Consider the following 27,384-nt stretch of genomic DNA (forward strand, 5'->3'; position numbering starts at 1 on the left):
CTTAGACCACAAAAAGGAAGCCAAACATAATAAGGAGTTACACTAAAGTAAAAAAAAGGCTTAACATGAATAAACACCCCTTATACCCAATCATATTACACTGTCGAGATCTTTTAAGTTCTAGAAAAGCCTTCAGCTGGTCAGGCATAAAGAAAATATATTCCTCACCTCCCTAGGCTTCACCACTCATTCGCCCACACCTACCCATGATAAAGGACATACACTAGACATCATCAGCTTCCTCGACCTGACTGAGCACAAAACTTCTGCCGAAGAGGCCCGCTGGGACCATGTCCCATGGTCTGACCACCTTCTAGGCTCTTTCTACCCCCCTATCTTCATGTCTCATTTAGGTACTCCACCCCGGCCCACAAAATCTATCACCTACCGCAAAAAAATCATGATTGAACTGTTCTGGACCCAATTTCTTAATCAACTTCCCCCTTCTCCTAAACATGCCGACCCAGATTCCAACTGGCATAATTGGGTAACCCTTTCCGGGACTACCTACCTCGCTCTGGCCCCTTTATCTACAAAACCTATCTCCCACTCCCACAAAGCCCCCTGGTACCTTCCATACCACAGGGAATTAAAACAGAAATGTCGAGCCCTGGAACGGAAATGGAAAAAATCGAAATCCCCCTCAGACAGACAATCCTGGCGAGACAACATCAAGTACTAAAAAAAGCAAGAAAGAATTTCTATGGAGATAAAATCACCAGATCAAAAAATCAAAATAGTACTCTGTTCTACATCTGGCGAAACTTAACCTCAAAAAACGACTCCACCTTTCCCCTCTCCCCCCCATCCGCAAACGACTTAGCCAAATTTTTCAATGAAAAGATTTCCACCATAAGTTCTTTCCCCCAGTAGTCTCTTACAACTCTCTTCCTCCCAATGACTCAAACCCTATCCCAGCTGATAGATCCTGGACAACATTTGAACCCATATCTGAACCCCAGATCTCTAAACTCTGTCTCAGACTTAAATCCTGCAAATGCATCTTAGATCCTTTCCTCTCCCACCTTTATGAAAACATTCCTGCAGAGGCCATCTCCTCCCTTACGAGACTTATTAACTCTGCTCTACTATCAGGCCTGTTCTCCACAAAAATGGGTCACATTGCCTTGTCACCTATTCTGAAAAAAGCCGATCTCAACCCCTCCTTACCATCAAACTACCGTCCCATAGCAAATATCCCTCTACTTACCAAACTCCTAGAAACCATAGTTGCTACCCAGCTCTCTTCCTATCTCGAGAGATTCTCCATTCAATGGCGGTGACGGGGCGGTGAAAGGGATGGCGGTGACGGTGACGGGGCGGTGAAGGGAACGGCGGTGACGGGGCGGTGCAGAGGATGGTGGCCGGGGACGGTGCAGTGACGGGGACAGATTTTTTCCCCGTGTCATTCTCTAACCACTATGTTCAACACGAGATGGCCACTGAATACTAGCCCGGACACTGGTCATGTCACAATATTCATTGGCTAACCAGCTAAGCTAGGCGGCCAAATATTTCCACATCTACCTTTGGCTGCTATAACTTAGCCAATAAATATCAGCTTTACCAGCTATGTTTTTAGTGGTCAACCTCCCTCCCCCCCCCCATTGAAATTCAATGCTGGACTCCAATTATGGCCCAGCATTGAATTTCTAGGTTCACCAACGACCATAGGAGGTAGCCAGGCTCTCTCCCGCAGTCTGAATTTTGGGCCCAAGAAGGTCTAGTGTACACTACAACCAGACACAGTCAGCTCACTTTCTTGTCAGTCATTCATGAGACAGTTGCCTATTCTTACTTAGCAAGGGCTTTGCCTGGAGGATCCATCAGGGTATGCCACTTGGATGAGTCTGTAAGCAAGTTGGGTACAATGTGCCCAAGCAAAGTTAGAGTGAGCTGGTGCATATCCAGGCAGAAGATGGCATAGAGGAGTTCCACAGCACGCAGGGTGTGCTCCTTCCGAGTTTCCTTTAGCAGCTCCTGGAAGAAAAACACAGAGACCTTTCATCTTTAAAGAAAACTAGATCTCAGCAGCTATACTTCCTGAAAAAGTAAAGATAAGTTACCTGTAGCAGGTGTTTCCTGAGGATCGCAAGCATATATTCACATGTGGGCGACATCCGTACTGGGTTCCGTGGATGACATTATCAAGTGCACTGTTACTTTAAATTTTTTGTCAGTACCAATATCACACGCATGCTGATGCCTTCCTGCCCGGCAATGACTTGCAGGACCATCAGAAAATAAGCTAAGAAGCCAACTATGGGAAGTGAGCGAGCTGTGAAATTATATGCCTGCTATTCTCAGAGAACACCAGCTACAGACAAGTATCTTTGCTTTCTACGAGGACAAGCAGGCATAATATTCTCACATGTGGAACTCCCAAGCTGCAAGGATCATGGCTCTGGATGAGGATAATGGATATATAAACATGACCTGGCAAAACCCGAGTGAGAGCAAAAGTTCTACAGAACCTCTTGTCCAAACCAACCATCTCTTCTGAAGTTTTGTTCCAAACAACAGTGAGAAGCAAAGGCATGTATTGAGTGGCCACTTTGCAAATGTACTCAATGGATGAAGAGCAGAAATATGAGCTACCGAAGCAGCTGTAGCTTGGATTATTGTAGGCTATTACATGGCCCTGCTTGAGTACATGCAAAGGAGATAGTTCACGAGCCAAGAGGAGATGGTTCTCTTGGAAACAAGAACTCCAACTCTGTTAGGGTCAAAAGTTACAAAGAGTTGGAAGGAACCTCTGTAAGGTTTAGTGCATTGCAGGCAGTATGCCAGAGTATGTTTGCAGTTCAAAGTATGCACTGCTGCTTCTCCATGATGCAAACAAAGCTTTGGAAAGAAAACAGGGTGTACTATGGATTGAGAAGTGGCTCAAAAGGAGACCTCATAAGAGCAGGCAGTACTATGTTAAGAATCCAAGCAACAGGTGGAGGCTTGATGGGTGGTTTTGTGTAGAATAGCCCTTTCATGAAAACAGACTGATAAGGTATGAACAGATAGAGGTTTCTTGTCAAAGGGAGAATGAAACGCATTGATGGCACCAAGATGTACATGAACTGAACTGGTTTTTAGACCACAGTTGGAGAGGTGGAGAAGGTAGTCCAGTGTGGAATGGAATGAAATGGACATGTGACTGGTTCCAGAGACTTCAATGCACACCAGGAAGAAAATCTGGTCCATTTGAAGCATTAACAGAGCTGAATGGACGGTTTTCTAGACTCTTCAACGACACAAGATACTGCAGCTGACAAGTAGAAAGGTAGAAAGCATTTATTGCAACTGACAGGTAGAAAGCATTTACTTGCTCAGTGAAAGAAACTATGGTGTTAGTGCTAATGAGCAGGGGTTCTGGTGAAGGAGGGATCCGTCGTTCTGCGTCAGTGGTGTTGGAAACAGTTGCAACTTGCATGGTTTCTTGGACAAGAGCTCTACAAGGAGCAGGAACCAAACCCAACATGGTCAACAAGCTGTTATGGGGATCATAGTGCCTTGATCTTAGCAAAATTTGAGTAGAGTTTTCCCGATGAGAGGAATCTGCACCAACAATGAATGAGGAAGGCATCTGATGCAATGCAATTGAGTTATAGAGTCTGGAGCAGAATTGTGGAAGTTTGTTGTTGTGGGGTTAAGTAGAAAGATCTATGTCCAGCATCCCCCTTGTGGAGAAAATCAGACAAAGATGGTGTGCTGAGAGACCATTCATGCAGCTGAAGTCCACTCAATTTATCTGCCAAGGTATTTTGCTTCCCCACTATGTAAACTGCTTTGAATAGTATGCTATGAGCAATTGCCCAATTCCAAATCCATTTTTTTATCCATTTTATCATTTTTTTATTTTTCCATTTTTTTTATCCATTATCAATTTTTCCCCAATCAGGTTATCTTCCTTACAAGGAACATTTGAAAGGTATTTTTGTACCAAAGTTTCCGATCAGACGGACACTTTAAGACAAGCCAAATGGCACATTGCAATTGCCACCGCAGGTTTCTGGAAGAAACATGAAAGGTGTTGAAAGATCTTCTAGCCATATACTTTCTCATAGTGAACAAGATCTTAGATAATTATTTAAAATTGTTTCAGTTTGCTTGTGGGGAGGAATTCCTCAAACTATGACAATTGTTTAAGTAAGGATTTAAAAGAAATGGACATGTAAAATTGGTAGTACATAATTCTATTGATGAGCACAGATAATTCGAAAATGCTTTTGACAAGAGTCTAATATCCTGGCTTCTCTGCCTGGAAGAGCAGAAGTGTAAGATCATGAGCTGCATGGAAAACTTGAGAGCAACTAATGTGTGATGTTGAAATTGAGTTTTGTCAAATCCTGGATATTTATGAATTCTATACATTGTGTCTATCTTTTTTAGAGCTAACTGGACTGACAAGAGGATTTTTCCAGTTCTTAAATAAGGTATCTTTCATGACCCTATGCAAAGTAACCTTAATGCATTTGTTTGGCGGTACTTCAAAGTCAAGAAGCTCAAACAGTTGAGAGCGAGGCTCCTTCTCTGTTTCCATTTTAATGGGCAAAGCCTGCACCATCTGCCTTACAAAGCTAGTAAAATATATACTTTCTGGTGGAGACTTGCATTACTGAGGAGGAAGGGAAGGATCTGAAGGTATAACACAGGATTCTTCTAGCAAGTCCTCATCTGAATGGTTGGAGATATCCGAGTCAGAGTCCTTGAGTGCTCTCTACTATGCAAGTCAGGGAGTGTGCATTGAAAAGACCATCAACTGTGCACTGAAGTGGGTTGAGATGGAAGTCGAGGGTCTGAGGGAGGAGATGACGAGGAATTCATTGAGCGGGTCATTGACAACACATGCACTGAAAAGGTCCATGCTGACCTTCAATGCTCGATGTCGAGTGGGTCTGTGTTGACTCTGATGCTCAATGTCGAGCAGAGTTGTGTGACCTTTTCCTTGATTGACATATCAATTTATCCTTGGATTGGGCTGAGGCAGGCATGGAAGTCTTTAAAGTCTCTGAAGAGTGTGACTGCATTAGAACCAAAAGCACTCTTCCTGGAGAGACAGCACTGCTACTGGAAGAGACTTTGGCATGGAAGCAGTCTTCTGTACTGGGCATGGGAGACATCAATGTATCCTCATAGGCGTGCCTTGACATCTGGATGGAAGGAGAGCGATCCTCAGTGCATCAATGCTTACTATGCATCGACACTTGGGAGGACTTAGTATGTCTAAAACATAAGAACATAAGATTTGCTGCTGCTCATGCGGCGGCCTTTAGGTCAAAGACTAGTGCCCTATTTGATTCTAGCCTTACTTGCATATGTTCTGTTCCAGTAGGAACTTATCCAACCTTGTCTTGAATCCCTGAAGGGTGCTTTCCCCTATAACATGTTCCAGATGTCTACCACTCTCTGGGTGAAGAAGAACTTCCTTCTCCTTTCTAACTTTAGCGAGTGCCTTCTCATTCTCTTCAACTTAGAGAGGGTGAACAATCTCTCTTTCTCTACTAAGTAAATTCCCTTCAATATCTTGAATGTTTCGATCATGTCCCCTCTCAGTCTTCTCTTTTCAAGGGAGAAGAGGCCCAGTTTCTCTAGCCTCCCATTGTACGGCAACTCCTCCAGTCCCTTAACCATTTTTGTCGCTCTTCTCTGGACCCTTTTGAGTAGTACTATATCCTTTTTCATGTACGGCGACCTGTGTTGGATGCAGTATTCCAGATGGCGGCGTACCATGGTCTGGTATAACGGCATGATAATCTTTTCAGATCCCCTTCTTAATCATTCCTAGCTTTCTGTTTGCCCTTTTTGCCACCACCGCACATTGCGCGGACGGTTTCATTGACTTGTCTACAAGCACTCCCAAGTCTCTTTCCTGGGGGGTTCTCTCTGAGTATAGCACCGGACATCCTGTATTCGTGCATATGATTTTTGTTTACTGACATGCATCACCTTGCACTTATCCACGTTGAACCTCATTTGCCATTTCGGGGCCCATTCCTCAAGCATATTTATGTCTCTTACTTGCTGGATCCCCCAATGAACAGATGAAGATGATGTAGTCTTGTCTCTGTAAGGAGCCCAATGCTCTGGATGTAGTGCCAATGCCAATGACCAAATCACAGAAGGCTGATTGGCTCGATGTTGATACTGACAGTACAAAAAAAATTTTTGAACTAAATTTTTGGGCTTTGAGTATGGAAGCAGCGGATATAGCTAATGTCCAATGTTCAAGACCCAGAGACTGGACACACCAATTATGTGGGTCATAGCTTGAAATGGTCAGATTATATCGAGAACATTTCTTAAAGCCACTCAGTACTGTGGCCTACTGGTCAGAGCAGCTGACTCAGCACTCTGAGGTTGAGTTTGACTCCCACTGCAGCTCCCTGTGACTCTGGGCAAGTCACTTAACACTTCATTGCCAAAGATACAAAATAAGTATCTGTCTAAAATATGTAAACCGCTTTGATTGTATAAACCACACAGAAAAAGTGGTACACAAGTCCCATTCCTTTATCCCCTTTATCTTTGACATGGATAGGAAAACGGCCGATGAGAAGTCAAAGGGCTCAATGACCTGGGGAACTCGAGTAAACAGGATGCTGAAAACAATCACTGTTCCCAGGGAAAAAAAGGACCCAGAGTGGCCCGAAGACCGAAAACTGAAAAATTGACAAAAATGAACCAAAGTTGAGTAAAATACTGGAACATGATAAAAACAATGAACTATGAGGAAAGTAATGAAAAATAAGTATGGGAAGGCACAAAATAAGGGTAAATGCTTGACATCCTGAAGAGAAAACTGAAGACACAGCTTCTCAGCTCCATGAAAAACAAAGAACTAATGGTCCTGCGAGCCAACATCAGGCAGGAAGGCACCAGCATATGCACAGTATGGCCACTGCCAAAAAAATTAAAGTGACGGTGGATTTGGTAGTGTACGTACCAGATTCCATGGATGATATCACCCACATGTGAAAATATTATACCTGCTTGTCTTCAGAGAACCAATTTATAAGCAATCAAAGAAAGAAAGGGTGCACCAAAGTCTAGTCCCTGTGCACGCTTTGTCAAGATGTCCCTACCTTGACCAAATTGTTGCTGAACCAGTAAACTCCACCCATATGCAGCAGGGTATCAAAGATGTGGATGGAGCGGCTGTCTGCCCAACCCTTCTCCAGCACCTTGGAGAATGTGGCCTTCAGCACCTCTCTGATAGGTGTCTTGGGTGGCAGCAGGTTCCAGTAAGGGATAGTGTCCATTCCTGTGGATGGGAATTTGATTTGTGTGGCAGTCTGCTGAAGAACATCAGCACACATATGTTCCAGGATTGAGCTCATTATCACGACCCTGAGTAATAGGGGTCCAAAGACAGGATTAAGAAGAACATTTCAGTGACATGTCAAGCTCAACAGATTCCATAAAAATACATTCTGCAAGAAACTCATTATTCTGAAATACTGCAAACTACTGCCTTTACAACTTAGGTTCTTAATTAACACCAAGACAAAATGCTGATATCCTCATCTTGTTAAAGTTAGCTCTGAGAAGATATAAACAAATCCTGTTACAATTTGTGGAGAATGCGGGCAACGAAAGGGTTAATTTTGAGAGGATCTGTTCTGCAAATACCTTTTAGGATTTGTACCTTGGATTGGATGCAGGATAGCAAACAGAAAAGACAAAACTGGAAACATACACACAAGGTAGAGAGCACAATGTGGTGGCTGAAACTGAAATTAGTAGGAATTCTTACGTAGAATCTTTGAGGCATGTAAAAGGGAAATATGGGGGTGGTCACATGATGACAGCGCTGTGAGCGGATGTTTCGAGCTCGAGCTCCATTTCTCCTCTGCATACAAACCCCATATATCGCGCTTGTCAGCTACCTACTCTCCTTATCGAGGTACCACTGTATCCCATTTTGTACCTACTTTCACGTGACGGACCCTCCGGAGCTTTCCTTGCAGCAGTCAGGCAGTTATGCCTATCAAATTGACGTGGCCTGGTAAGGACAAGCCCATCAAGACACCCATTATGGTGGCTTCCAGCCCGGCACCTTGCAGCATGCACCAGCACGAGGACGATATGCAGGTTTCTGTTCATCACTTGTCCACCGTGCTCAATGAGAAGCTGTCCAAACTTCATGCTGTTCTCGAGGAAGTTAAAAATAGTATAGTCGGCCATGCAGCGCATCTTCAGCAGGCAGAGGAGCGGATTTCGGCATAGGAGGACTGGGCAGAAACAGCGGAGCAGCTTATTGCTGCACTGGAGAGTTAAGTTAAAAACCTGGTGGATCGGGCAGAGGACGCCGAAAATCGCGGCCGCTGGAATAATCTCCGTCTGATAGGGTTACCGGAGACAGTGAAGGACTCAGAGCTAGGGCCTCTGCTGGAGAGCTGGTTGCCACAGACACTGGGGTTAGCAGCAACATTGGGTCAGGTGCATGTGAAACACCTTCCCACTGCATCGGGGCTCCATGTGCGGGGGGCACTCGATCCAGGCCGGTGATAGAATGCTTTCTTAATTATGCCACGAAGGCAAAAATTCTGGAGGCCTATTGACAGACCCGTACCTTGGACTACCAGGGCACCAGGCTCCTGTTCCAGGATTTTTCCGCCCAACTTTCCGAATGATGTAGAGCTTTCACTCCATACTGCATTCCTAGGGGATCCCATACTGCATTCCCGGGGATCCGATTTGCCCTTCAATATCCCACTAAAGTCCATATTCATCATAACAATGGGACAGTCACCTTGGACACCCCAGCAGACCTTCAATCTTTCCTGGCTAAGCTGCCTGCGCCCTGAATGGGGAACCTCATGAACACTGTGGGTTGTAGTGCCAGGATGGGTGCACTCCTACTGGCGTAAGATCTTCTCGTAGAGCCTAGCTTCTTTGTCATTTTGCCCAGTGCAGTTTTGGTTTTGCTGACTATTGTGGGCTTTTCGTGCCCGGCTGGGACCTCTACATGTTTGCTGTTTGGGGAGTGTCTGGACTGCCGACATCTTGGGTCCTAGCTTCATAGGGGGGACGGATTGGTGTGCTATGGACCTCTTGCTTTCTATCTGTTCCTCCTACAGACATCTTTCTCAAGAGCTGGACCTATTGTTTGCTGACAAACTTGGACATCTTGCTCATACTTTTTGTTGATGGGGGAGGGAGGTCTTGGGGGGGGGGGGGTCTTTTCATAGTGTTTTGGATTGTAGGGTGGACTGAGGGCTGTTTAGCAGATGGGTTTCTGGGAGGGTGCCAGGGTTGGGGTGGGGTATGTATGGGGTTGTGTGACTGGGGGTGTGAGTGCAGTGCTAAGAATAGCGGTGTTTTCAGCTCAAAGAAAGGGCTTTTCTAACTAAAAATGTTGGTGTCTGTATTAAAGGAGGCATAGCCCCTGACGAAACTACAAGTGAAACGGTTGGGTAGCCATTGGGCATAAAGATAAGTGCCTTTCCTTTACAGCACTCTATAGCACTTTACAGCACTTCATGCACCTTAAAATTTATGCAGAGCCTGTTGAAAATTAAATAAAAGCATTTGTTGCACATGCTATTTGCTAAGACCAATGATGAAAACACCACCCCAGTAAGGGCATGAATAAAATTAAAAGTAGTGCCTTGGGTGTTTGAGATCTAGCAAGAAATCCACTTAATATAGTCTTGTCCTCATTATTTGGTATTTATATTTGTTGGATATTTCTTCAAGTTTCCTTATTTGGTTGATTTGTTTAATGGCCTGACATGTAGTCTCCAGGGACTTCTAGAATGCTTGCTTTCCTATTTGCCTGAGGGGGGAGGACCTGGCTGGGGGGGGTCTTTCTCCCAATACACATGGGATGAAACTGTTTTTTCTTCTACAAAAGGTGGGCCCGTAGAGTATGGTTAAATTGAAAATTTCCACCCTTAATGTGGACAGGATTCACTCCCGTGTCAAATGGAAGAAGGTGTTGACCTGGTTGCACAAAGCACATGTTAATATTGCCTTCTTGCAGGAAACATCATAATACGGTAGAACAAGAGAAACTGAGATGGGACTTACAGCAACCGTTATCGGGGGGTTGCCATCTTGGTCCACAGGCAGCTACCCTTTCACTTACATAAAGCCATTCAGGATAGGGAGGTTAGATTTGTGATGGTACTGGGGACATAAGCTGCTGCTTTGCAATGTGTATGCCCCTAATATTTACACTCATCGTTTCTTCTCGGGGATGCTAGTGCGACTGACACAGTACAAAGGCTGAGTGGAATTGTCCAGATCAGAATGATGTGCACTAATGAAAGTGTCCTCCAATGCATCTGATAATATAGGAATCTTTATTCATCCAATGACATAAAAATACATCCAAAGATTCAATGACTCGACATGCACGTGTTTCGGCCAACAGGCCTTCCTCAGGAGTCTATAAGTAAGTATACGGACATATGAAAAACATCTGGCGGCTGTTGCACCCTACGGAACACACTTATACCTTTTTTCTAACCCCCATAATTTCTATACTCATTTAGACTAGTTTCTGCTGACGTTGATATTGTAGAGACCCCCCTTGTTGGATCATTCTCTCTCCAGATTACGGTGGATCCTGAGGATCGGACCTGGCGTTTCCCGTTACCTGTACAAAGATCTTGCCTTCCACAGGTATCTATGTGATCAACGGTTGGAGTACTATGGCACCAATTACACTCCTGACCTTGATCCGAGCCTCTTCTGGGAGACTTCAAAAGCGGTTCTACGGGGCTTTATTATAGCTTACGTTGCGGGTAGGAGGCGGACACAGGAAAAGGAGTTGCAGCAGTTGTCGGGTGAGCTGCAACAGTTGCGTCGCCATCAGAGTAGTTTATCCAATACAGACAAATATAGATTACGTGAGCTCCAGCAACGGGTTGACGCTATTCTCACGGCCCAGGCAGAACGGGATATTTACTTCTGTCATTATTGCCTTCATCGCTGGGGGGGAGGTGGGGAAGGTGTGCAGTTTGCTGGCCCATTTAATCAGACCATCACGTAAACAACAGGTGATCACGTCTATTACAGATCAGCAGGGTCAGACGTATATGTCTGAAACTACTATTCATCAGCAGTTCGTGAATTATTATAAGGAGTTGTACGCCCATAGGCCTTTTGAGGAGAGGCATAGGGATACGTTCTTCCGGGATGTCGCACTTCCCCAGCTCACGCAGGATCAGATCCAGATGTTGAATGCTCCCATTACGAGCTTGGAGGTGGAAATGGGTATCAAGGGGCTCAAACTTACCCTGATGGCTATGGGCCTGAATATTATAAGATTCTATCAGATATTATTGCGCCATCTCTGAGCGCTGCTTATAATAATACCCATTCTCAGAGAGGTTGCGAACCCATGTTGTCCTTCTACCCAAGCCCGGAAAAGACCCGTCTCAGGTGGGATCCTACAGGCCCATATCGCTCCTTAACCAGGATTCGAAGTTGTTGGCTGCGTTACTTGCGAAGTGCTTGAATGCTTTTCTGCACCTCCTCATCCATGAAGACCAGGTGGGCTTTGTGCCTGGTAGATACACCTCTATGAATCTGACCAGAGTGCTGATGGCTATCCACTCTCGGAGAGGGAGGGGGAGAGACAGTAGAGCAGCTATCGTGGGCCTGCATATGGAAAAGGCGTTCAATAGCATTTCTTGTCGTACCTTTTTTTGGGTCATGGGACGCTATGGGCTGGACAGCGCCTTTTTGGAGTGGGTGTGCGGTCTTTACTTTTTCTCCCAGGCTCGGCTTCTGGTCAATGGCCTTCTTACCTCTTCTTTCCCCCTGGAACGGGGTACATGACAGGGCTGCCCGCTGTCCCCGCTCCTTTTTCTTCTTGCTATCGAGCCTCTGGCGGTTAAGATCTGCTTGGACCCTGTTCTTCTGGGTATAAGGATAGGAGCGTGGGAGAGATGCCTTAATCTTTTGCAGATGACATTCTCTGTATTTAGAAAACGCTCATCTACACCTCTAAATGTTGTACAGGCCTTTGGGACTATTTCGGGCCTTGAAGTCAATTGTGCCAAATCAGAACTGCTCCCCCTAGCTTCCGAGCGACACGAACGCTGGCATGATGATCTCCCTATTCCCCCCATACAGAAACCAATGCGATAACTGGGGGTCTATTTGAGCACCCAACCCTCCCTTTTGTATCGCTATAATATTCTTAATCATATCGAAACTATCCGTGCGGTGGTGGAGATGGAGACAGCAGCGTTCCCCTCAAGCCTCTCCTTTTCTTCCTCTGGTGGGGAACGTTGCCTTTACTATGGGGATGGGCACGTCGGGGTTCCAGCTGTGGGAAGCTCGGGGCTGTGTCAGTCTGTGCCATCTTTATGAGGGAGGCAGTGAGGTTTTCCACACCTTTGCTCAGCTTCAGTCCAAATGGGAGCTCCCCGCGACTCACTTCTGGGCCTACTTACAGGCGCGTCATTACTACTCTTCCCTAGAATGCCAGTGGGGGGAGCAATGGTCCTTGGGTAGATTAGATGCCCAACTGGTGTTGGTACCCACGCAGATGAATCGGTTGGCCATATGGTTCAGGGTCCTTAAACTTACCCCTACAGTGCCCTATTGGAGAGGGTGGCTGGCCTGTGGTCCAGGGATTTGGCTATTGACTACAATAGGGCTCAATTTTTGGATCTTTTTGCCAACATTTCTCTCCTGGTGGGGTCTACAGACCTTCGAGAAATACAATTTAAAATTCTGCACCATGCTTATGTCTCAAGAACTAGGGGTGTATTTTTACTTCTCAAATGCTATGTGCAAATTAAAATGCTGAATATTAAAACGCAACTAGAAAACTGGCACTTAGCTTTTAAGTATGTAGTATCAAGCCGGTACTATGTTCCGTTGCGAATCACAACCCAACGGGCCCCGTTTCACCCAACTTGGGGCTTCCTCAGGGGTATAAAAGTGTATTGTGTTGTAACCACAACCACCAAGAACCCACAGACCCGAACCTGCCAGGAATGTGAGATCCGCCCCCCCTACAATCCGATAAGAAGATCAACTGTTTTTACACCTAAGCAGCAATAGGACCAGCCGCCACTACCGGGAACCCTTTGCCACGATCCAGCCAGACATATAAGATCTTCCCCCAGCATTCCATTGGATAGATCAATCTACCTGCTTTTAAATATCAGCAGCAGTGGGAGAACAACTGCTTTTACACCTAAGCAGCATTGGGACCAACCGCAACTACCAAGAGCCCATAGACCAGATCATGACAGGAGTGTGAGCTCCACACCTCCTGCAGTCCGCTAGGAAGATCAACTGCTTTAACACCTAAGTAGCAGCAAGACCAGCTGCCTATAATAGGAGCCCTTGCCCCGATCCAGCCAGGCATGTGAGCTCCTCCCCCTATATCCCGTTTAAGAGATCAATCTACCTGCTTTAAATATCAGCAGCAGTAGAAAAACAACTGCTTTTACATCCAAGCAGCAACGAGACCTACCGCAACCACCAAGAGCCCACAGACCCGATCCTGCCAGGAGTGTGAACTCCTCCCCCTGCAGTCCATTGGAGAGATCAATCTGCCTGCTTTTAAATATCAGCAGCAGTGGAGATCAACTGCTTTTACACCTAAGCAGCAACGAGACCAGCCACAACCACCGAGAGCACACAGACCCGATACTACCAAGAGTGTTAACTCTTCCCCCCCTGCAATCCGCTAAGAAGATCGACTGTTGGCTCCGGGCGGCTTTCCCGCAGAGGAGAGAATCCTGCATTCACCGTGGGCCTCATCTGGGGCAGCCTCCTTGGAGCGGCTGGGGCACGGGCAGTGTGTCTGGGAGGGAATGCATGGATGGGAGAACATCTCAGGGGAGGAGACATAGGCATCCTGGGACTGTCGGCCAAGTCTCTTCCCTGAAGAAGCCCTTTCTGGAAACGTCAATCGCTCCTCCTAAACTTACTTGCTCCACTTCATCACTTCATCATGCTTCTATTCCTTTCTCTCCTCTCTTCTACCTTCCAAAGTATTTAGATCAATGCTGTCTTGTTAAAATGTTTATTTTATTTTTATTTTTCCTCTAACTCTACTTTTCACTTCTCTATTACCCTCCAGGTACTTTAGTTAGATTGTGAGCCTTCGGGACAGTAAGGGAATTTTTCAAGTACCTTTCTTATTTCTAATCTTAATGTATATTTTCTGTAAACCGCTTAGAACCTAACGGATGTAGCGGTATATAAGAAATAAATTACATTACATTACATATAGAAACTTCCAATTTCTGTGTCTCAGATCATACATGACATCCGAGAAATAAGAAGCGCTCATCTCAATCTAAGTTACCTCCTGATCCACCAAGGACCAATCATTAGACTCCAGGTCAAGAACACACTCGGACCACCGAAAACAAGCACAAGCCACCAGACCACCACACATGGCCGCATGGACTGCCAGGGCAGCCACATCAAAACTCTGCTTAAGAGGAGACTCTATCCGAAGATCCTCAGAGTCCTGCAAAGCCGAGCCGCCCTCAGCCGGCACCGAATGCTGACACGCAATGGCCGAGACCACCACATCCACCACTTGCAACTTCAAGGTATCCCTATTCCTCTCTGGGATGGGATACAGGCGATTCATGGACCACGCAAAATGAAAAGGCATTTCTGGCGCTTTCCATTACACGAGCACAATATCCTGATGCATAGGAAAAGAACAGGATGCTGAGTGGATCCCCTGAAGCAGGAGGTCCACCACACGTGGGGGCTCCTTTGCATCCTCCTCGAAATGCAGGACCGACACAACCTGAAGAATAAGCTCCTGGAGCTCTTCCCGCTGAAAAATGCGCACCACCAACATGTCCTCGCCAGCTGGCGGTTCCATGAAACACCCACCAGTGGAATGCGTCCCCTGATAGGAGCTTGGAGGGCCCCTAAGGGGTCCAAGACCTCCTCAGGTGAAAAAGCCTCATCAAACAAAAATTCATCATCCCACCCTTGGCCGCTTGGATGGAGCTGGGGGAGGGGGGAGACTGGGTCACAAACGGCACTGAGGGGGGCCGAATGGGGGTGGACGCGGAGCAGCGATAAAGGAATCCCCAGCACTATCTGCACTATGGGAAACCTTTTTTTTCCCCTGTGTTATCGGCTGGGGAAATCCCTGCGTGGATAGTAGGGAAAGCCTGGACTTCCCCCCTGCCTGCTGCCGATGCACGAAGGGCCCCTTGCTCGCCGGCATCCAAAGCAGATGAGGATTCCCCTTAGTGGCGGACGGCACACTGCGAACACAGGCCAGCCGCAACAACCTCGCGGCAGGAACACAATGAGCACTCTGTCCCTTTAAAAGTGCTCATTGTGAAAACTGCTACTAGCTTCAAAATAAAAGTGCTGGTTAGCAATTAAATGCAATTTACCTGAATTGAAGGCTTCCCTTCAGACCGGCACTGCCTCAGGATTTTTTTTTTAATCTCAATATAACTATAAGGGACAATTGAACAGACCTCACTGGCTCTCAAAGCTATATGCCTTGCTGGTATAAGTGGCAAGGCTTACAGCTGAGGCACCTCTAGTGAAAATATTTTGGGGGAGGTGGAAGAAATGGAGGGAAGGACTCGACCGTTCGAGTGTGACACCCCCGAGGTCGGATGGATCCCCGAAAGGGTCCCCCCAAGCTCAATCCGGCACCACAGACGAGGACAAGAAGGCCTAAACAAAATCCAACAGGCCTACACTAAACCAAGGAAAGACTGCACAGGCTTACCACCTCCACCTGCACTTGCTGGATGGGAAAGTATTTGGGAAAGTACTTGGGAAAGTATTTGGGAAAGTACAGCCCACTTGTACTTCAGCCAAACGTTTGTGTCTCAGTCTCCACCTGCTGGTCATGGTTAACTATTACCCACTGGGAAAGGCTAAATAGCTTAGGACTTTAGAACTTATAAAAGAGATGGCTGAGGAGTGGAGGGGGAGGGATATGATAAAACCATAATTGGAACAGGCAGATATGGAATAGTTATTTACCTTTTCAAACAGTAGTTCGACTATGGTACATGCCACAACATCAATAGGTATCTGATTTGAAACAGTGTATCTGTTTGTTATGTCAGAGTATGTGGTGAAGGCTATTCATACAACCAAGTCTGAAAAAAGTCTGGGCAAGATTCTATAGAATAATGCATTAAAAATTATTAGCCAGACAGATTAGTGTTGGTCATTCTTATTTCTGGGAGTGAGTAACATGAAAGACGACTCACCATTGGGTGTTAATAAGTATATCCAAATGAGCCAGAATGGCCATCGTCAGACAGGACGCTGGGTGCGATGGATCAGAACGTTGTGTCAAGAATTACAGAGGGTATAAGGGAATGTGGCCAGGTATCACCAGTGCTAAAATCTCTGCACTGGTTGCCCAAAGCAGCATTGATGAAATTTAAACTGATTACATTTACTGTTAGTTACAATTAGGGCAATGTGATCTGTATGCCTATCACCAGCAGAGATCCAATTAGAAAAATATTTTCCATTAGGGCACCAGTGTGGTAAATTCTTTATTGAAGGAACTGTGGCTATGGAAAGTCCACATGCAGTTCTGTCAGGGTATTAAGGTTTGTTCAGACAGGCTTAAACAGATAGGGAATAGACACGGGAGTGAATGTGTGACTGGAAGAGAAACAACTTGAGAAGTCAGTGAAGATGAAACTCAGTTAGCAAGAGGATTGATGTCAAAAATTGTGGATGCGACCATAGATAACCTGATCAGAATTCCTTCCCCCCTTCCCCATGCTGGTCATGAAGGTGGAAGATTGCTTTACGCCCGCTTACCGTTCATTATAAAACTGTAGCGTATTTTCACTGAACAGGGGTGTGGCAAGCTGCCGGATCATATGCAACGATTTTTCCCTCTCATCCAGTCCCAGCATCCGCACATGTGCCACTAACCAGGCCACTGCACAGACAGCCATGCTGCATACTTTTCCTTTAATGTTATCTGTGATTTTCTGCAGAATAAACAGAAGCATCAGTCAGCTGAAACAGATTCCTAGAAAACTGGGTGACAGTCGTTCAAAAAATTTTTAAAAAGGAGGGTGAGCCTTTCCCATGCTACACCTTAGTACTCTGTATCAGCAATGTACTATTAGGGGGTCACTACAAGCTAATGTTGAAGGGCCTCCAACCCAAGTCTGAGTAAAGGGAGATTAAGAGGCACACTGAAGGTTATGCACAATAGAGTCCATAAGGCAATGTCTTGCAAACTTTATGAGCCACGGCACTTTAAACTGGCAGCCACGGCTCGTGGGCACATGGAAGTGCTCGGAGGCCCTGCAGACGGGACCTGAGCCACCAATGTGTGTGTGTGTGTGGGGGGTCCTGAAAAAGAAGAGGCGCGGAGAGGAGCAGAGGCACTGGTGGTAGCTGACTGCCTACAGGATGTTCCTTCTCACCTCAAGAGGCATGTCCTATAGACAGTGAGCCGGCGCTGGCATCGCTTCTCCTCCCCAGCGTCTCACGGCACACCTGAAATCTCATGAGGCACACAATTTGCGATACACTGCCAGAAGGGGATTGGAAGCTGGGTCTCTGAGTTTACTCTTCAAAGTTAAAAAACCAAAACAAAAAACCCTCCAATCTCATCTGTTTTTTAGGATATGCACAAGTATCTTCACAGCTTTGCATGCCTAGACTGTAAAAAAAACAAACAAACAACAGGTTAACCTCCATATTCTCAATGATTTTATCAGAACAAACCAGGGGACTGTCCCAATGGCTTAGGTAGTAAGTGCTGTGCACTGCCATGTAGAAGGCCCTGGTTCAATTAAAATTGGGATCTTACATTCTCCAAGTTCACCAAAGCTCAAGATGCTCTGGAGGCATTGTTGGGGTTCAGAGATTGTGGTCAGTGTTTAACGGCCCATTTTGCAAGATTTGGGAATGGGCCCTGGCCCACTGTCCAGGACCATCGTTGCAATGACCAGATCAGGTGCACATAAAATCCCAAATGTGGCAATGTGCTTGATTTTCGATCTGAAGAAATCTGATCATATTAAATCATATTACAGAGAACTCCATTGGTTTCCATTTGAGGCCTGGGTATTATTTAAATTTGGGACCCTCTGTTATAAAGCTTTATATGGGTAGGCACCCGAGTATTCACTGGTCTTATTTACTTTTTTTTAAAGTGGATCATCCTTTACATATCACATCTTTATTCGTGTTTCCTCCTGTTAGAGGTTGTACTTACAAAAAGCACAGTTACTTACCGTAATAGTTGTTATCCAGGGACAGCAGGCAGATATTCTCAACAGGTGGGTGACATCATCCACGGAGCCCCATAGCGGACAGCCTCGCAAGCAGACTTGCTTGAAGATCTTTTAAGAGCTTACGAGTGCTGCACTGTGCATGCGCGAGTGCCTTCCCACCCGAGTTAGGGCACGCGTCTCCTCAGCGGGTCCTCAGTTCAGATAGCTAGCTAAGAAGCCAACCAGGGAAGGTGGGTGAGTTGTGAGAATATCTGCCTGCTGTCCTTGGATAACAACTGTTATGGTAAGTAACTGTGCTTTATCCCAGGACAAGCAGGCAGCATATTCTCAACAGGTGGGTGACCTCCAAGCTATGTGGGAGTGTTGGCAATTTAGGAAAACAAATGTTGTAAAAATGACTGGCCAAAATGGCCGTCTCTTCTGGAGAAAGTATCTAGACAATAATGAGAGGTGAATGTGAGGTGAATGTATGAACCGAGGACCAAGTGGCAGCCTTGCAGATTTCCTCAATAGGAGTTGATCTGAGGAAAGCTACAGATGTCACCATTGCTCAAACTCTGTGGCCCGTGACTCGACCCTGCAACGGGAGCCCACCTGAGCATAGCAGAAAGAGATGCAAGCAGCTATCAAGTTGGATATGGTTCACTTCGAGACAGGACGCCCCAACTTATTTGGATCAAAAGAGATGAAAAGTTGAGGAGCCGTTCTGTGAGGTTGAGTGTGTTGCAAGTAAAAAGCCAAAGCACGTTTACAGTCCAGAATATGAAGTGCTATTTCCCCAGGATGAGAATGAGGCTTTGGGAAAAATACTGGAAGAACAATAGATTGATTCATGTAAAATTCTGAAACAACTTTAGGCAAGAATTTAGGATGAGTACGGAGGACTACCTTGTCATGATGGAAAACTGTGAAGGGTAGATCCGCAACTAAAGCTTGTAACTTACTGACTCTTCGAGCAGATGTGAGGGCAATGAGGAACACCACTTTACAAGTGAGATACTTCAGATGAGCCTTATCAATTGGTTCAAAGGGAGGCTTCATCAATTGAGCTAGGATGACATTGAGATCCCAGACCACTGGAGGCGGTTTGAGCGGTGGGTTAATATTGAAAAGTCCTTTCATGAAGCAGGAAAGCATGAAGCATGAAGCAGGATGTGCAGACAGGAGTTTCCTGTCAAGGGGCTGATGGAAAGCAGCAATGGCACTGAGATGGACTCTAATAGATTATCTACTGCACTTATCTCAGTTTGGCCTCAAGTCTACATCTAAGACTGTAGACAGAGATGTAGATATTGGCTGCAAATGACGAGTGGTACACCAAGCAGAAAATCTAGTCCATTTCTGGTTGTAACACTGCCTAGTGGATGGCTTCTTAGAAGCCTCTAAAATGTCCTGTACAGATTGAGAGAACTGTATAGAGGTAGTCAGGTGGAGAGGAACCATGTTGTTAAGTGAAGAGACTTCAGATTGGGATGAAGCAGAGATCCTTGACTCTATGTAAGCAGAGAGGGAAATACTGGTGCTGAGTTGAAGTAGAAGGGAGTACCAAGGTAGAAGGGGCACCAAGGAGCTATCAGAATCATGGTGGCGTGTACCCTCTTGAGCTTGACAAGAGTCTTGAGAATCAGAGGAAATGGAGGGAAGGCGTAGAGAAACTGACTCGTCCAATCCAGAAGGAAAGCGTCGGCCTCGAGGCATAGAGGAGAGTACATCCTGGAGCAAAATCGAGGCAACTTGTGGTTTTGGAGGGACGCAAATAGGTCTATCCGAGGAGTCCCCCATTGAGCAAAAACTTGAAGTAGAGTGGAAGAATTGAATGCCCATTTGTGAGGTTGGAGAAGACGACTCAATTTGTCCGCCAAACAGTTCTGCTGACCCTGAATGTAGACAGCTCTGAGGAAGATGTGGTGAGGCACTGCCCAAGTCCAAAGCTTCAGAGCTTCCTGACACAGGGAGAGAGAGCCCGTGCCTCCCTGTTTGTTGACATAGTACATGGTGACTTGGTTATCTGTTTGAATGAGGACTACCTTGTCATGAAGAAGATGTTGAAAAGCTTTGAGAGCATTGAAAATCACTTTGAGAGCATTGAAAATCGCTTTGAGTTCCAACAGATTGATATGACAGAGACAATCTGTGCGGGACCAATGGCCTTGAGTACGGAGACCATCGAGATGAGCCCCCGAAGCGTAATTTGAAGAATCTGTTGTGAGGATCTTCCAATGAGGGGGCGTGTGGAAAAGCAAACCTCTGGAAAGATTGGAAGAGAGCATCCACCAGTGGAGAGACTGTCTCAACGAAGGAGTCACTGTAATGTGTTGAGAGAATGGGTCGCAAGCTTGCTGCCTCTGAGATGCCAGGGTCCACTGAGGAATGTGAAGGTGAAGTCTGGTAAAAGGAGTCACATGAACAATAGAAGCCATGTGACAGATCAGAACCATCATTTGTCTCGCTGAAATTGAGGCGAGAGAAGATACGTGGTTGCAAAGGTGAATGAGAGCATGTTGACGTGATCGAGGCAGAAATGCTCTTAGTTGAACAGTATCCAGGATGGCTCCAATAAACTGTAGGGTTTGGGAGGGAGTCAAATGGGATTTTGGAAAATTGACTTTGAACCCCAGACTTTGGAGGAACGTAATAGTCTGTCGGTTCGCTGCAATAACCCCCTGTTGAGAGGGGCATTTGATGAGCCAGTCGTCCAGATATGGAAAAACTTGAAGACCCTGGGTACGCAGGGCCACAGCTACCACCACTAGACACTTCGTAAAGACCCTGGGGGATGATGCAAGTCCGAAAGGTAGAACTCATAGAAACATAGAAATAGACGGCAGATAAGGGCCACGGCCCATCTACTCGGCCCACCCCAATGACCCTCCCCTACCTTTCTCTGTGAATAGATCCCACATGTCTACCCCATTTGGCCTTAAAATCAGGCACGCTGCTGGCCTCAATAACCTGAAGTGGAAGACTATTCCAGCGATCAACCACCCTTTCAGTGAAAAAGAATTTCCTGGTGTCCCCGTGCAGTTTCCCGCCCCTGATTTTCCATGGATGCCCCCTTGTTGCCGCGGGACCCTTGAAAAAGAAGATATCTTCTTCCACCTCGATGCGGCCCGTGAGATACTTGAATGTCTCGATCATGTCACCCCTCTCTCTGCGTTCCTCAAGTGAGTACAGCTGCAACTTATCCAGCCGTTCCTCGTACGGGAGATCCTTGAGTCCCGAGACCATCTGAGTGGCCATTCTCTGGACCGACTCCAGTCTCAGCACATCCTTACGGTAATGCGGCCTCCAGAATTGCACACAGTATTCCAGGTGGGCCTCACCATGGATCTATACAATGGCATAATGACTTCAGGCTTACGGTTGACGAAACTCCTGCGTATACAACCTATGATTTGCCTTGCCTTGGATGAAGCTTGCTCCACTTGATTGGCAGGAGAGAAGTCTGATGGATGGAGGTTGGTATGCTCAGACTGGGAACGTCAAAAAGACTGGGCTGGCTTAGCAGGAGCCTGAGGTTTTTGTTGTCGCTGCTGCTGCTGTTGTTGCCATCTGGGCGGAGGCCTGGAGAAAGGTGGAGTCATTTTCTGAGGGTAACGACGTGGCGGAGGCTTGTAAAGTCAAGCAGGTGGAGTCTTAGCCTTTGGCCAGACCAGGGAGGCAAAGGAGCGCTCATGTTCAGAGAGACGCTTGGTAGTAGCCTCTATGGAATCATCAAAAAGTTTATTTCCTTGGCAAGGTAAATTTGCTAGATGGTCTTTCAAATTAGAGTCCATGTCAACAATGCGGAGCCAGGCCAGACGTTGCATAGCCACAGCAAAGGCTGTGACCCGAGATGACATCTCAAAAGCATCATACATGGCCTGCAGCATGAACAGGCAGATTTGTGACAGAGTTTGGAGAATCTTTTTGAACTCTGGAAGGCATTGCTCCTCAAGGGCTGGAAAGAACTTAGGCATCATTTTAAGGCAATGATTAAAATAAGATGTAAATAGGTAGTTGTAGTTGAGAATTCGATTTGCCATCATGGAATTCTGATAGAGCCTGCGGTCAAACTTATCCATAGTGTGGCCCTCTCTGCCTGGCGGCACCGCAGTGTAGACCTTAGAGGGTTGAGCTTTCTTAAGTGAAGATTCCACCACTAGGGATTGGTGAGATAGCTGCGGTTTTTCAAACCCCTTGCAAGGAACCGTACGATAAAGAGATTCCATTTTAGAGGGTATGGCTGTAATAGAGTAAGGGGTTTCCAGATTCCTGAGAAAAGTTTGTTTTAAAACAGGAGTCATTGGAAGTCTCAAGGTTTCCTTGGGTGGATGAGGCAACTCCATGTTGGCCAAGTACTCAGGAGTGTACTTAGATTCAGAGTGTAAATCCAACTGAAGAGCCTTACCCATATCAAAAACAAACCTCACAAAAGAGGTGGACTTTGAAGTGGAGGGTTCCTCAGGAGAAGGAGACCGAGACTTGGGTGCCACCGAATAAGATGGTGAAACTCCTCTGGAATATTGAGAAGGCATGTCAGAATCGAGCGCCATGGTCACTGATGAAGCTCCACTGTGTGTTAGAGGAGGAGTCAGAGGGTGTTTGCACTTCAGAAGCCTCGAAGAAGAAGTCCCTGGAGTCCGAGAAACGGGTTGCCTCGGCTGCTGTTTTGGAGAGGCAGGTGGAGAAGGTTCCCTTGCAAACGGTCTCGATGGAGGGGTCCTCGTCCTGGATGCGCCTCGAGGAGGAGTAGGAGACTTGTGAGGTCGAGGCTTATGTTTGGACCTCGAAGGAGTCTTGACGGGCTTCGATAAACGAGGCATAGAAGCCTCAGTACGAGGAGATGGTGAATCCTGTTGTTTGAGAGAAGACTCTACTCCGTTTAGCAGCAAGGTGCCTCGAGTGCTTCGAGTAGTGCCTCAAGGTGCTTCGACAGGAGGCTCAGGCTAGCTCGGAGGAAGCAGGGTTGAGGCAGGGACAAGTTGAGCCAAGACCGAAGTAATCTGAGTGGTCAAGATGGCTTTTAACATGTCCTCAAACATAGGCACCGAGACCAATGGATCAGGTCTGGGAGGTGCAGGAGTGCGCTCCAAGGAGGGCGACCTCGAGGATGAGTATTCCCTATGCTTGGAGGCACGCTTAACTGGAGGTCTCGTAGGCTGGCAGGACTCCACTCACTGCCTGGAATGCCTGAGACTCTGGAGGCTTCTTAGGGAGCGTACCTGAAGGAGAAAAAGGAGACTTACCCGCAGACGAAGCCTTAGGAGGTACCACAGACAAGGCCTTCGAGGACGAGGCCTTAGTCGAGGCCATAATGGGGGTCAAGGTCTTAGAAGTCGAGGCCGCCCCCGAGGTCGAGGTCTTCTCCGCAGACTGCTCCATAGTGCCAAATAGTTGAAAAATTTTAGCATGGCGTCTGTGAAGGGCTCGAGGTTGAAGGGTAGCACAGCGCGAGCAAGACTCAGGACAATGTTCTAGTCCTAAGCAGGCAATACACCAACAATGAGGGTCGGTGATTGAGATGATCCGGCCACACTGGGCATACTTTTTAAAACCTGTAAGAGGCTGGGATATAAGACAAAAAAAGAAACTGCGATGGAACAAGGTTCAGCGGCAGGGCCTAAGCCCACAGGCCACCGGCCGAAAATTAGTGAAGAAAAGAAAGGTTATTTTTATTTTTTAACTCACAAGACGCGCCTGCACAGCGACTTCGCGTAGAAAATAACAAAGCCGTGGTGCAAGAAGGCAACGAAGAACTGCAGAGCTGAAGAAAACGGGACTTCTTGGCTCTGCGGAAAACGAACTGAGGATCCGCTGAGGATCTGCGTGCCCTAACTTGAGCGGGAAGGCACTCACGCATATACAGTGCAGCACTAGTAAGCTCTTAAAAGATCTTCAAGCAAGCCTGCTTGCGAGGCTGTCTGCTCCGGGGCTCCGTGGATGACGTCACCCACCTGTTGAGAATATGCTGCCTGCTTGTCCTGGGATAAAGTACTTACAGCGCTTGTTTGCCTATAGGCTGCCAGTTGGGATAGGGAGTTAAGCACTCTGTTTGCATGGTCATGTTCATATATTCTTTTTAGAAAACTATTTTTTTTAATTTATTTATTTCTAATTATACATCAAAATTTACAAGATTATATCTTGTTCCAATAAACACAGGGAGGAAAAACAAACCAAGAATAATGAAAGTTCATTCTTACAATAATACATTCTTTATCCCCTTCTTAGACTACCATATTGGGGGAATGGTCAAGCAATGATGTATGAAAGAAAATTAAAGAGGAATTTAATTAAAACATATAGTTTCAAGTTTCAAGTTTATTAGGATTTGATATACCGCTTATCAAGGTTATCTAAGCGGTTTTTACAATCAGGTACTCAAGCATTTTCCCTATCTGTCCCGGTAGGCTCACAATCTATCTAACGTACCTGGGGCTATAGAGGACAGAGTAACTTGCCCAGGGTCACAAGGAGCAGCGCGGGGTTTGAACCCACAACCCCAGGGTGCCGAGGCTGTAGATCCAACCACTGCGCCACACACTCCTTAATGTATCTAAACCACAGTTCTTCAACTGCCGGTCCGCGGACCGGTGCCAGTCCGCAGAAAATTCCTGTGCAGGACTGGCGAGATCAACATCTTCAATTTCCTGCCGGTCCGCGCAGGACCAGCAAGATCGAAGAGCTGTAGTTCGCACAGGGCCGGAGAGATAATGGGGAGCCTCAGACAGTGTGCTTTCTCCCCTCCCAGCGGCTCTCCTTACTTACAAGCACAGCGATTCAGGAAGGAAGCATTGGAGCTTTTGCTGAGTCGGGCCATCTCTGATGATGCAACTTCCGCTTTCCTCAGAGGCGGTGCGACCCACCAAAGGACCCGAGGCTGCCTTACTGAATTGCAGTGCTGGCAAGTAAGGAGAGTTGCTGGGAGGGTTGAAAGCTGCTGGGCATGGTGAAAAAAAAGGGACAGCTACTACTGGACCTGGAGAGGGAGAAGGAGAGATGCTGCTGGGAGGGGAGGAGGGAAAGGAGTCTGGGAAGCTGCTGGGCAAGGGGAAAAAGGGACAGCTGCTACTGGACCTGGAGAGGGGTAAGGAGAGATGCTGCTGGGAGGGGAGGAGGGAAAGGAGTCTGGGAAGCTGCTGGGCAAGGGGAAATAGGGACAGCTGCTATTGGACCTGGAGAGGGGTAAGGAGAGATGCTGCTGGGAGGGGAGGAGGGAAAGGAGTCTGGGAAGATGCTGGGCAAGGGGAAAAAAGGGACAGCTGCTACTGGACTTGGAGGGAGGGAGAAGGATAGATGCTGCTGGGAGGGGAGGAGGGAAAGGAAAGGAAAGGGAAGAGAGTTACTGCTGGACGGGGGGAGGAGGAAAGGGAGAAGAAAAAAGGAAGAGAACAGCTGGCAGGGAGATTAGAGGAGGGGAAGGGGAGAGACAGGAATGAGATGGGAAGGGGGGTCAGCAGAGAAATTGAGAAGGACAAAGATGCTAGATCTGGTGTAGGAGAGATAAAAATGAAGAGAGCAGTGAAGCTGGAATGAATCATGTAAAAAGGAGAGAGGGGCATAGGCTGGATGGAAAGGGGAGAGGGGCATAGAAAGAAGACAAATATCATATGGAAGTGGGAGAGATCAGACAGTAGATGGAAGGGGCAGATGCTGGATTGAAGAGACAGAGAGGGCAGATGCTGGAAGGAAGAGAGTAAAAAGAAGATGAAAGCAGAAACCAGAGACAACAAAAGGTAGAAACAAATAATTTTATCTCTATTTTGTGATTAGAATATATCAGATTTGAAATATATATCATGCTAGAGCTGGTGTTAGACATAACTGGGGACTGCGAAGTCCAGGCAGTGGCTTAGGGCTCTCTCTGACCAGGGGAGCAGTTGCCCTAGTTGCACTCCCCTAACCCTATTCCTGCTATGTGTGACTGCGGTATTCTGTTAGCATATTTCTGTGTAGCATTCTGTAATAATTTGGCTTATTCAGTTTTCTTGATAGTAAAGGGGAGACAGGGGTTTTGTTGATCCTTGCTCTGTATTATTTGTATTTATAAAATGACAATTGTACAGAATATTGTTTCTTTTTATACTTTAATAAAATACATTCAGTATAAAATCATAACTGAGGCTTGTGCGGATGGTATCAGATGGTTTGCGAGAACCGAACTCGCGGAGACGGGGTTTTTAAATTTCAGTCCTAGTAGTTTGCCGATCCACAAAATAATTTTTTTTTTTCCGCCGGACCATAGGTATAAAAAGGTTGAAGAACACTGATCTAAACAACTGCTTTACTTCCATTATCCCTCAATCCCTGATGATCTTCTTAGCATCTAAGAATTCCTTCAGATGGTTTGGAGAGAAAAGTGTATATTTAACTCCTAAATACCTAACCAAGCATTTGCAGGGGTATGCTAAAAGAAACGTTGCTCCCAATTTAATAGTCTCTTGATGCATAGAAAGAAATTATTTCCTCCGTTCTTGAGTGGTCTTAGCGACGTTGGAATAAATCCATATTTCTGTTCCCCAAATGGTTTTTGTGAATTTTTAAAGAATAGTTTCATAATTATATTTACATCTTGCTCAAATACAAATGATACTAAAAGGGTTGCTCTATCAGTATCAGCTGTTATTGTTTGTTCAAGAAGAGCAGTCACGTTAACAAAATCTATCTCATTTTTTTTTCCTTTTCTCTCTTTCATTCCCATTTTCACCTTCTCTTCCGGGAATCTTCTTATTTGGTAAATAGATTTTATCTATTGGAGGAATACAGTTTGAAGAAACTTTTAAATTTTCAATCAGATATCTTTTCAATAAGTCAAGGGTAACACACCCGGAATTTGTGGAAAATTTAAGATACGGAGGTTTAAACGTCTATTAAAATTTTCAAATTGTTCCAGTTTCTTATGTATAGAGGAACTATCTTTAATTGATGCCATCTTAAACTGTTGTAAATGCAGTATTTCCTCCTGCATCTGCTTAGTTTGGACTGTAAAATCTAATTTCATTGCTTCAACTGTTTTAGTTAATGAATCCAGTTTTTCAGTTATTTAGTTACCTCTTCCGTTAATTTTTCCATTTTACCCTCCATCCGCTGAAGAAGATGACAGATGCTCTGCATGGAAACCTCCGTCGGGGAGGATAAGGACTCCCCTCTCTTGTTTGTCTCCATCAGCTGTCCTGCCATAGACGTCGTACCCTTGCTGGAAGACCCCACGTCT

At 46.1% G+C, this 27,384-nt stretch overlaps 1 protein-coding gene across 3 annotated transcripts in view; it reads right to left on the reverse strand.

Annotated features, from left to right (window-relative positions):
* The window catches only part of MED24 (mediator complex subunit 24), a 103,983-nt gene that overhangs the window by 12,313 nt on the left and 64,286 nt on the right, over positions 1–27,384 (reverse strand). For all 3 annotated transcript variants that reach the window (XM_033917765.1, XM_033917764.1, XM_033917766.1), the window contains 3 exons: positions 16,753–16,928; positions 7,077–7,341; positions 1,799–1,980 (listed from right to left, as the gene is read on the reverse strand). In XM_033917765.1, the coding sequence (XP_033773656.1) occupies positions 1,799–1,980; positions 7,077–7,341; positions 16,753–16,928 (623 nt within the window). The remainder of the gene's footprint in view (positions 1–1,798; positions 1,981–7,076; positions 7,342–16,752; positions 16,929–27,384) is intronic.

This window comes from Geotrypetes seraphini, chromosome 13 (assembly GCF_902459505.1).
Source record: "Geotrypetes seraphini chromosome 13, aGeoSer1.1, whole genome shotgun sequence".
Lineage (NCBI taxonomy): Eukaryota > Metazoa > Chordata > Amphibia > Gymnophiona > Dermophiidae > Geotrypetes > Geotrypetes seraphini.